This window comes from Mytilus galloprovincialis, chromosome 6 (genome assembly GCF_965363235.1).
Source record: "Mytilus galloprovincialis chromosome 6, xbMytGall1.hap1.1, whole genome shotgun sequence".
In the NCBI taxonomy this organism is placed as follows: Eukaryota; Metazoa; Mollusca; class Bivalvia; order Mytilida; family Mytilidae; genus Mytilus; species Mytilus galloprovincialis.
Genome location: NC_134843.1, coordinates 1808508 through 1820980, shown reverse-complemented (window position 1 = coordinate 1820980; position 12473 = coordinate 1808508). Strand labels below are relative to the sequence as shown.

At 32.0% G+C, this 12473-nt stretch overlaps 1 protein-coding gene across 10 annotated transcripts in view; it reads right to left on the bottom strand.

Moving 5' to 3' along the window:
• The window catches only part of LOC143078681 (uncharacterized), a 113686-nt gene extending 102609 nt beyond the window's left edge, over positions 1-11077 (bottom strand). For 5 of the 10 annotated variants that reach the window (XM_076253566.1, XM_076253567.1, XM_076253570.1 and 2 more), the window contains exons 1-3: positions 10883-11076; positions 9049-9178; positions 8291-8473 (exon numbers count right to left, since the gene is read on the bottom strand). In XM_076253566.1, coding sequence (XP_076109681.1) covers positions 8291-8473; positions 9049-9178; positions 10883-10930 — 361 coding nt within the window. In that variant the 5' untranslated portion in view covers positions 10931-11076. Of the gene's footprint in view, positions 1-2378; positions 2501-8290; positions 8474-9048; positions 9179-10882 lie in introns of those variants that run through there. The other 5 variants (XM_076253571.1, XM_076253575.1, XM_076253569.1 and 2 more) reach the window with 3 other exon arrangements.
• Between the last annotated feature and the right edge of the window lie 1396 nt (positions 11078-12473).

The following is a 12473-nucleotide window of genomic DNA, read 5'->3' as shown; positions in this document are numbered from 1 at the left end:
ATCAAGAAATTTGCAATAAAAAGTTTCATACAATAAACTAAGAAAGGCTTGTAGTCAAGATCTCTCTGAGGTTTTTTTTTGGGAGGGGGTGCCATAATACTCTTACTTTAAAAAGTCAAACAAATCAGTTAAAATCTTCTTGTGTCATTTTTTTCAGATCAAATGAAATTAAAAATCTGTGACAAAGAGGGGGGTTACCAATTATATAACTTTGTAGTACAAAAAAAAATGTTCATCAACAACAAGAATGCCATGACTTGTAACAGGTTTGAACTTGGTTTTTATTTAAAACTTTCTGTTCTCGAACCAATCAGGGAAAATATGACGAGGAGTCCTTTATCAAGCTTAAGAATTCCATAAGAAAGCGAAATATATGAAGGTTTGTATTTCTATCATTAACATGTGAAAATGTTTTTTTGTATGTGAATGGTGAATGTCATGGTGCCCATCAAAGGCCATTGGAACAATAAACATTCTTATCCTTTATTCTTACACAATTCCCACCATGTTGTTAGGCTGAGAACATTTTTGTGTCTATTTCCCATAAGGCCTAGTGACAGTACTGAATACACATCATCACCTGAGTATGTTACATATTTGGAATATATCTGTCTATACAACTGCATGTCTGTCTATGATTTATGTGCAGATTTTGTAACATTTATAGCTCTTCAGTGTTTAATTACCTAATTTAGTAGCATCATAAGATGAGAATTATAAGATTTATTAGATGCTGATCAGGAGATCGTCATATTTTGACAGTGCCTGTCTCAACATGTGCGTAGGGACAGACATTTTCCGTGGCACATTGGAGTAAACCCATTAGCGGATCCAGGGGGGGTTCCGCAGGTTATAAACCCCACTTTTTTGGGCCGATCAATGCATTTGAATGGGAGCATATAGTTGGAACCCCCCCTTTACTCTGGGTTGGGAACCCCCCTTTTTCAAATGCCTGGATCTGCTCCTGAAACCCCAACCAATTTCTAAATTGTGTTTGAATATTCTCTACTGGAATTTTGAGCCCTCTCCTTGAAGATACTTTAAAACAAAACCCAGCTATATTTTCTATTGTTTATAAACTCAGGTTATGTTAAAGGAAATCTTGAGAGTTCTTGGTGAAAAAATATTCTTTTTCTTTTCTCAGATGCTCTATTATTTGACATGACGGCTATTGTGTAATGAATGCTGTGTTACATATCCATCAGAGTTGAATAGGAATCTAATGGGATGAAAGAGGGGGAAGGGGAGGAGGTGCTCTATTATTTGACATGATTGTCGGGACAGCTATTGTGTAATAAATGCTATGTTGCACATCTTGATAGAGGGTTGCTGCTCACAAGGAACTCATTAAACCAAGAGTTCCAAGTGGTGAAGTTGAAATCATCCCTTCATGAATTTTACAGACGCCATCATGAGTTGGTTGACCGTTACGGAATAACCGTTTCATCAGAGTTGAATAGTACCTGATAGGTATGGGGTACTGTAAATTCATTTTCTGTATGGATTTCATTTTAGATTTTTTAACAATGGACCAAATGTGAGATTAATCATTGTCATCAAATGGAGCATACAAACTATGTTATCAAACTTTAAAATACAAGTTTTCATTTTTGCTCTACCAATCTTATCACATTTTTTGCAATAAAAACATTGATTTTTTTTCTGATATAACAGTTTATAAAGAAATAGACATCAAATTAAAATCACAAAATAGAAAGACATTTAAGTATATTTTAAATGCAAAAGATTATAGCTTATAAAATCAAACAGTTTTTCTCCTTCCTTCAGGGGCAGATCCAGCCATTTTCAAAAGGGGGTTCCCAACCAAGGATAAAGGGGTTCCAACTATATGTACTCCTCAAAATGCATTGATCATCCAAAACGAAGGGGGGTTCCAATCCCAGAACATACCCCCCTCTTTTGGATCCACCACTGTTCCTTGATAAGATAAATACAGAGGCGGATTTAGGGAAATGAAAATTTCTGGATCCGCCACTGAAATTATTTGGACTTTGTTAACCCATTAGATATAAATTATATATTATATCATAGGAGTCTAATTAATATAACTATCTCATTTGTTTTCAATATTATAATTGGTTTTCTGTTCAAGAATATTAAACTTGGTGAATACATTTGTCTTTTACACTTTTTTTTACATGCATATTTAATTTGATAATTAGATTCCTAAATTATATAACAGATATCATGTTAAAGAGTACAGTAGTAACACATTATATAAATATACCTTAGAATAGATACAGTTTATGTCTGAGGCACTGTTTTGTACTTCAGATAAATTTTCAATCATGTTTTCCAATTATATCAATTTGCTGGAAATGTCTAATTAGAACTCTAAAATAGATAATTGTTCTTACCACAATTTGGACCTTGGTGACAGAATTCTGCCTGGGCCGTCACTTGGAATTGAGAATCCATGGTAAATCCAAAAACCAGAGAAATATCACATGTTATTATTATCCTGTGCAACTCATCATAACTGAGGGGGGTTAGTCAAAAAGATGAATCTTCATTGGGGCATTCAAGGGGGGAATTATTATGTAAAAGTAATTAATTCCACAGTTTATCTGATTATGTAAAACATTCCAAGACTGATAAGGACCTGCTTTTATCAAAATGAATGTTATTTTTATAGAAATCTGGTTAGAAATAATGTTGTTTACATTTTTAAACTCCATCAATGAAAGCCTATGGATAAAAAGTATTATCATTTTTCATTTTGTATTTATGAGGTTTTTGTGACCTTGTTTCTAGTAAGGAATGCTTGCCTTTAAGACCTAGGATTAAGTATTTCTTTATTTATTATGGGCAGTTTCCATTTAACATTAGGCCTGCAACAGAGTCTAAAAATAAAAAATCTTATTGTTATTACAGTTTACATCTGAGGTTGAAGTGACCATGTCCCATTTAACTTTATGATAGCCTTAAGATGAAAAACTCCTTTTTGTACAGTCCAATTTATCATTTTTTATACATGAGGTTTCTGTGACCATGTTCTATTTTATTTATTTTTTAAGTCAAGTAATGATAGCCTTTAGATGAACAACTTTCTTTTTTCAAATTTTTGTAAGCCTTTAGATGAACAACTTTCTTTTTTCAAATTTTTGTAAATCCAATTTTATCATTTTGTATACATGTGATTTTCGTAACATACCTACTTATTTCTAGGTGGTTTAATTGACCTTCGGTCAGAAATTAAAGCTTCCAGATGAGAACAATTTTCTTCTCCTTAAGAATGTAATTAGGTGAGGTTTTTGAATTCATGTCAAATGTTCGGACTCCTTGGTGTTTTTTCATACAATACAATGTAAAATATTTTGCCCCATAACACCCATTTATTTTTCATATAATACTAAATAGCCCATGAAAGGTCATTTGCCAAAATTTTAGGAGATTCTTAATTTTCTTTCTTTTGTGTTGAGACCCAAAAAATACCAATGGAAATATAAGGTAAAAGTCTGAGTCAGCCTTTTCCCGCCATATTTTTAATCTCAAATATCTCGAAAAGGAGGTCCATGACCTATCAATATTTTTCGCTTATTTTTATCCTTAACGAATGTTCTACCGGATTATAGTATCAATTTTAAATTCTTGATTTATTAATTTTCGCCTAATCTCACCTAAGTACATCCTTAAATACAATTGAAAATACAGAAATTTGGTAGTTACAGTACATGAGGCAACATCCCTAACTCAAAATCAAACATATTTCAACAGAAAAAGGACTTTTATTGTTATTTTTCATCTTGAAAATACAATTTAGATCAGAGACAATATATACATGTTTCTGTTAAGATTGAGGCTGAGTATCAGCATACATTAGAATTGAAATTGTTTTTTAGTTGGAGGTGACTAAGCTTATGTGCATTTGTTTATCTAAACATAAGTCAGAATATGCTTTAAAAAATTATGTTTTACTTTCAGATCTTAATTCATATCTGATTTAGTTGATTCATGTAGCTATCTACTTGATATATTTATAGTTGGAAAACAGAAAAAAACTGATTTAATGTAAAAGCATGTTGTTGAACTTTCTGCTTTTTTCAAATTACAGCATTACTTATGATAAGAATTGGTTACAACATTTTTTGCAAAGGTTTCTTAATATTCTCAACAATATATTGGACGGAGAGTTGTCTCATTGGCACTCATACCACATCTTCCTATATCTAAGCATTGTTTTTCTGTCAAGTATATATATACTGGCAAAATGAGTCACAAAAGTATTGAGTTTTTGAACAAATTTGAAAATTCAAAGCATGGCAAACAGGAAGTTGATGTCAACCAGATATATAAAGCTGGAGTCTACAAATCCACAATAATTTGAAATACAAAAGAAAAATTCGGAAGAAATTTTATGAACTTCAAATAGAACGAAACCATGTCAATCCAAACTCAAACCATAAATAGAGAATGTGTCCAAGGGACACAGATGATGCTCGTGCTAGCATATAACCTTATATTGGACCGCAACTACATAACTGTAAAAGTGACTCCACCCAAATTTGAACTTGATCTGTGTTTAATAGTCATAAGCCTTGTATCTAAGTTTCATAAAATTTGGTTGAGACAAACTAAAGTAAGAGAAAGAGAACCAAAAATCCTGAATTTTTTCAATTTGTAAAGGAGCATGACTTTAGTAGCATCATAAGATGAGAATTATAAGATTTATAAGATGCTGATCAGGAGATCGTCATACTTTGACAGTGCCTGTTTCAACATGTGCGTAGGGACAGACATTTTCCGTGGCACATTGGAGTAAACCCCAGCCAACTTTTAAATGGTGTTTTTAATTTCCACTCTGCAGCAGTGGTGCAAAACCTTTTATTTGTGAGTATATACAAAGGCCCATGGCAGCACCATGAGCAATGTGAATGATGCCAGTAAAACTTGAACAATGAAACTTTTATCTGTCAATACACCAGGATTATGACGGATTGATACCATACAATCATAACATGTACAATATCTATACAGTTCAGGATTATGACCTGTTTGAAAGCATCAATTCACAACAATATAATACCTATAGTTAACAGGATTATGACCTCATTGAAAGTTTACAGGGTGTTGAATACTTCCACTTTGTACTTATAGAGATCAGGATTATGACCTGATACTAGCTGATAGATACATTATATTTTCAATAATGTGAGGTTAACCTATTAGACACCTCTTTCATATACCTATAATTCTTATATGATTTGCATATCTATAAATACTTGAATTGCATTGGTCAATTAGAATTTTTCTCTTGGTTTACACTTCGATAAACCATGTTTCCGAAACTACTTTTGTAATCTATTCATGCGCGATACACATCCTTGCAGGAATACTTTAATTTTCAGCAAATTGAGATTAAAAAACAAATGCATAACAGTTGTTTCTGTTCTAATGCATATAAAACAAAAAAATAAAATAAATAAATAAATGCACTATAGCTCCGAAAATATATATAAGTAAATTTAAATAAATTCCGAGAAATTTCATGAAGGATTTGGCGAATTTACGTCATGGCAAAACACGACATCATACGAATGAAAACTTCTAAGGGAAAGATTATTTCGTTACGTGTGCTATTCAAATTTGGATAATATCTCATTAAAATGAAGTTTTAGAGGTAGGTGTTATTTTATTTTAAATTCTGTTGCATTTATCGAACATTTATGGACATTAGAAAGTCCTTAGTTACGACCTGTCAGTTGTGCATGTGATGGTGATTATAGTAACCTTTACACAGAAAATGTTAATCAAAATTGAGACTATTTGGCTTCAGAATTGTAAGGATTAAACACATTTTTGCTAGAGGTTATTGATGTGTAAACTGGGGCTCTTACTCGCAAACTTTGCATAAAAGTCCTAAATAAAGTTCAGGATTATGACCTCATTGATACCTTTCATTCACAACATGAGGTTTACCTTATAGATTCCTCTTTCATATACTTATAAAGTTCAGGATTATGTCCTCATTGATACCTTTCATTCGCAACATGAGGTTTACCTATTGTATACCTCTGCAATACACCTATAAAGTTCAGGATTATAACTTAATTGATACCTTCAATTCTAAAAATGAGGTTTACCTATGAGACACCTCTTCAATATACCTATAAAGTTCAGGATTATGACCTCATCTATACCTCACATTCACAACATGAGATTTACTTATAAGATACCTCTTCAATAAACCTATAAAGTTCAGGATTAGGATCTCATCAATGCTATTAGAGATGTACCTGTTAGATACCTCTTCAATATACCTATAAAATTCAGGATTATGACCTCATCAATACCTTACATTCACAACAGGCGAGTATGTTTGTCACCTCAACAGATAACTGGATTATGTCATGATGTTACATCATTCACAGCTGTTTAATGGAATTCTACACAAGATAGATAACTGGCAGTTATACAACTCTCTTATGCACTGTTTACATTACAGTGAAAGTGCACAGATTTTTATTTTAAATATTTTAGTTTATAAATAATTTTCAGATAATGATTGCAAAGAGATATATTGTATTATCGTTTGATACAGATTATTTTCCTTTAGAGATGGAGCAATAAGAGCTAAATAATTTGTATCCCAATTTATTTATTTTTGATTTGTAAATCCATGAGACAGTATAATGCAGTATAATGTCAGACTTTTATCGTTAAGGAAATGAAACCTTTTGCAAGAATAACTACCTCTTCACTTGGGTATCTAAGTTTCAGCACCAGGTACTGTACTATAAGATAAATGCAAAACCTTTTGTTGGTGTATTTCTATCGCAACTTTTTTTTTCTTTTTCTGTACAGTGAAATTATTCAATGATTGATTTAGTGTTTCAAGGAGAAGTTTACAGTTGCTATTGACAATGATTAGAGGTTATTATATCTGTAATAATAACTCAATGGAACAGTACCTCTTAAGACAATTAAAATATCCAAATGAGCAGGTACTGATTCTGGGGAAAGGTTATATTTCCCCAGCAAATTTTCGGAGGAAATTACTTTTAAATATCTGTAAAAGCTATATCCCCTCTTTCAGACTTCCTGACTAGTTAAAAAGTTTTTGATATTCAGCATTTTAGGCATTTTGTGATTCTGCTAGAGTGAAAAATCTGTAACTTTAGATCATTTTCAAGAGATTCATGTTCCCACAGAATTATTTGTTTTCAAATAAAAAACAAATCCAAATCTACAAGGTTTTTTTTTGTGGAATACCATGTTAAGGCTTTTCTGGTAGTTTTGATCATTAGACCAATACAGTGAATCTATTGATCAAGTATTTACAACTGTTGTAATTAATTATATGATCAGCGCTGCATGATAAATGATGAGCCTCTGATAGACATTACAAATAAAAAACTTATTTCAAATCTTCTAAGCCATGTGTAAAATGAAACTAGAATTGTTGATAGACGTCCAAGATTCCGAATAAAAGGTTTGTAATCATCTAAACCATTATACTCATACATCAAAGATGTACACATTTTGTAAGTGATTCTATAAACTTTACAGACATGTTTAATGTACTGACTGCTCAAAATTGCAATTTATGGTCAAGATGACTTAAGGGAGATCACTCCAAACAACACAATGTTTTATCTCGTGGAAATTGAATTCATTTGTTAAAATTGAGAATGGAAATGGGGAATGTGTCAAAGAGACAGCAACCCGACCAAAGAGCAGAAAACAGGTGAAGGCCACCAATGGGTCTTCAACACAGCGAGAAAATCCTGCACCCTGACGTTTCACATGACTTCTAAACAAAAGTTGTTTACTAGTTCAAAGATAATGGATGTCATACTAAACTCCGAAATATATAAATGAATTAAAATTAAAAATCATACAAGACTAACAACCTGACTTGGGACAGGTGCAAAAAAAAAAAAAAAACGCAATCTGCATACAGGTAACTGTGAAGCAATTATTTTTCAGGTTGAAATATGAGTATGAAATGATGAACTTCCGACAGGAAAGAATCATTAATCAACTGTTTTACAATTACTTTTGTAATGCAAAAAACTTGGCAAAATAAAGCGATAAAGTGATTATTGCTTCCACTATAATAAATGTAATATTAAATGTACTGTGAACAGAAACTGATTCTATAACAAAACCCCCATCAGTTATGGTAATTATCACTCAAGAATTTTCAAACTTTAAAATGCAAGGCTGCTAATATTTTTAAGTTATAAAATATTCTGTTAGAAGCCAGTTTATTAGACAGAGCGTTTCCCTGTGATGTGACTATCAAAATAACTTGTAAATTTCCTACCCTGAGTAAGTCTAGTAGGCTCACAGACAAGATGCTGATCTATGAAGCAGAGTTTAGCCAATGGAGTAAATGTCACCACTCCATGTATATTGTCTATATAACAATGGTCATCCTCGACACCCGTCCCCTGTATAATAAGGTCAGGAAGTACCTCAGCATCAACAGTCCCTATATCTGTTCTGCCTGGAAGAAAAAATCAAATTTTTAGACCCTGCTGCCTGCTGGCATTAACCCTAGGTCTGAAAAGAACAGTAATCCTGATTTGTCCAGGACTTTTTAGTGGGAAATATCTTTGAATCTTATTGTACTCTCTAGTGCTCCTAAGCCTTTTGATGAAAAAGAAAGTAAATCACTGAAATTGGATTATTGGAATGTGTGTTATTACCCAGTACTTCACCACTTGCTGATTATTATCAACTTTTCACTTGGAAAATAGGTCAATATTTAAAAAAAAATATTTTTGAAAGTTCCTATATGGCGTAATCAATATAACAGTTGTTTCCCTATCCTTCTGTAGGTCGATCTTGTTTGATCTTGTCATTTTTTTTTTATAAAAGAGTAATGCATAAATATTGATGAACTTTGTACTTTTGTAAAATATAAATAGGACTCTCGAGCTCATGTAATATAAAAAAAATCTACTCAGGAAAATATTTATCAATAACTCTCTAATTATTAATTTTCCCTCTTTTACTATTAAACTGAGATTGCCCCTGTTGATAATTTAACCTGTCTTATGATTGGATGAGTTTTCTTACCATTATGTAGTGGTATAATAGTGACCGCTGTTGACAGTCTACCACTTCCCAAACTGACCAAGTGTGGTTTATCAGCATGTACTTTAACTGTGCTGTCAGGGTCACTAAGTCTTACATCTTCTTGTCTACACTACAATATAAACATTGAACCATCAGTGAAGTTTTAATTTTGACCTCCTCTGATTTTAAAAAGCTATACGTCTCATAAGACATGACCATCAATTACACGTCCACTGAGGTGGTAATTTCTGATATTCCAAGAAGGTTGTTAATTGGTCCTCAACCATCCAATAGTCATGATACAGTTATAGTTGGTGTATCAAGATGATCTATCAATTTATAACAATGTGGTATTAAACATTTTAACGAAAATAGTTTTTATGTTGTTTATAAGCTAATCGTTAATACCCTTTGGCAACTCCCAAGTTGAGGATCAGCAATAAAATAACTGCTCTTTTTATATATCATTAATTCCCTGTATAACTTGGGCATATCTCTCATACACAGCCATTCCATACCCAATTTCCCCATTGTAATTTCCTCAGATGAAAGATTGGTGTATCAGTATTACTTTTTTATCTATGAATAAATTGGTATTTTCTATTTTTATTAATAAGATAATTAAATCAATAATTGATAGCCAGACTGGTAAAACTGTTATCTAGTTTTTTCTAAAGGTTCCTGAAAATGAATGATAAGTAGGTTACGATGTGTGCCAACTGTTCAGTACTTCAATAAATATATGATTAATGTTATAATTAACATGGAAACCCTTTTTACAGCTGGTTACAGTTTTTCTGAAGCAATAAATCATTTCTTTTTTATAAGATAAACTGTTTATAAATTATGTAAACTTTGTCTATACAATAAACATCCTATGAGGTTTTCTCTATAATGTTATATAAACACAGGGAAGACCAAGAGCAATAACTCTTGTGTTATTATACCTTATATTCTAAAATTATGTTTATAATACAAATTGATTATATACATACATGACATACTTAGTTATTTAAAATCTGTTTACTATACTTCATAAGATGTGAATGTAAGCATACCAGGAGATGTTAGATAATTAAAGACATCTATGATAACTGAGAGGATTCATAACATACCCCCTCCCCCTCCCCTTCCCTCTATTGCAGTTCTATAATCCACACCTCAGAATACACGCACTGTATCTATCAGCTAACAAATTAAACAAATCTATATAGACATCTTATGGGAGTGAGGATTCCATAATTATTATTAAACAGAGTAAATTCTTCCTTCTCATTTGTCATATATTGTTAAAAAGTTAACCTGTGTACTAAGTTACAAGTTGCAGGACAACAACTTTATGATCTACTACATAGGCTAAGTTAAGAAGAAATAATTGACAACTAGACAAGGTTATCCCTATATGTTTACTCAAACTTTGTTTCTGGGGAAAAGGGAGAAGGTTTGGTACCATTAAAACGTTTAATCCCCCTGCAAATTTTTGCACCTTTTCTAAGTAAGGAATATGATGTACAGTAGTCTTTTGTTTATGTAATTTGTACATGTTTCTTGTCTCTCATTTTTTTTTATACAGATTAGACTGTTGGTTTTCCCGTTTGAATGGTTTTACACTAGTAATTTGGGGCCTTTTATAGCTTGTTGTAAGGAGTGAGCAAAGGCTCTGTGTTGAAGGCCGTACATTGACCTATAATTGGTTTACTTTTATAAATTGTTATTTGGATGGAGAGTTGTCTCATTGGCACTCATACCACATCTTCCTATATCTATATAATCTAAAGCCTGAACTATGTTCCCATCATTTCAAACAATATTTGAGTTCTGTCCCTTTACTTACATTAGGAAATCCATTATAATATCTTGGTAGGTTGCCTAGACTCATCATAGTTGGTATCTTAGGTCCATGAATATCCTCACTAGAAATCTTAATCCCATTTCATATCCTCACAAAGCATCTTAAGGTCCATGTCCCAACTTCATATGGTATCTGAGGTCCATATTACAATGTCACTTTTACTTGTTTTTAAAGCACTCACTGAAAATATAAACATATACGTACACAGTCCAAGTTATCAAATCTTCATCACAGTGCCCTTCAATATTAGTATTAATATATTCAAATTACATAACTGTTAAACTATAGTTTAAACATCCCCATGCAAGAGTAATAATACTTTTAAGATAGAACATTTCTTTTGAAGCTTATAATATTTCACAATGCATAAAACATATTAGCTGTACCACATATCCTAGACTTGACTACACTCAACTACCTCTGAATATACAATGTACGTGTAGAAACATATTAGCTGTACCACATATCCTAGACTTGACTACACTCAACTACCTCTGAATATACAATGTACGTGTAGAAACAGATTAGTCTCCTTACATTGGTATGTCAATAACTATTATAATCTGCATATTCCACTTTCAATAAGTATTTTAAGGCTCCAATATAATTAAAAGGTATCAGTCTTTAGTGAACTTTTTATTTTCCATAAAATAATGTTAATATAACAAGCATGATGAACAATCAAGACATCGACCAACATAAACTGATGCAGTCAAATTTAAAAGTTTTCCCGTGTTCAATTAAATAGTCATTTCTACAACGAATATTAACAATGATGTTTACTTATGCAGCATGCACATTTCACTGCAATGGTATTATCATAAAACCTTGGTCTATATAAAAGGTCGTTTTGTCACTGTTATTAATTTCCAATCTTCTAGACTCGAATAACATGTAACCTGTAAATCTCTTTTATAGATCTACCACCTGACTTTAAAAATGAAACTGCACTATAATTTCCCATCAGTCCATATGTTTACTAATAAAGCCATCAGCTGATTAACCATGTTAACACTACCACTTTGAAAACAATAGGTTTATCAATACACAATAATAGATAATTAGTTTACTATGTTGATCACAGCCAGTCTTTGTAGATAAATCATATTTTAACAGGCCATCAACATTTAGGTATTGATTTGTCAACTGTGATACAAGTAGACATGGTCTTGTTATAGAAAATCTAAAGGAAAGTTGACTTGTCAGTACACTGTATTGAGATCTAAAACAAACATGCAATAAATGTTTCCCAGTTTCAGTAATAGATGTTACATAAGAATATGAAGATGTGGTGATTGCTAATCAGATAACTTGCCACCAGACCAAAAGATGTGAAGGTTAACAACTGTATGCCTCTGTACTGCCTTCAATGATGAGCAAAACCCATATATCGGTAACAAATTACTTTAAAAGGTCCAAAAATGACAAGTATAAAACCAATTCTAATGAGAATCAAACAGATTGAATAATACGGCCAGGATAACAAAGCAGGTTTATCTGGAATAAGGGTAGGAACCCTTCACCATCTTAAATTTGTGGATTGTAAAATATCGGTCTTTAATGAAATATGCAA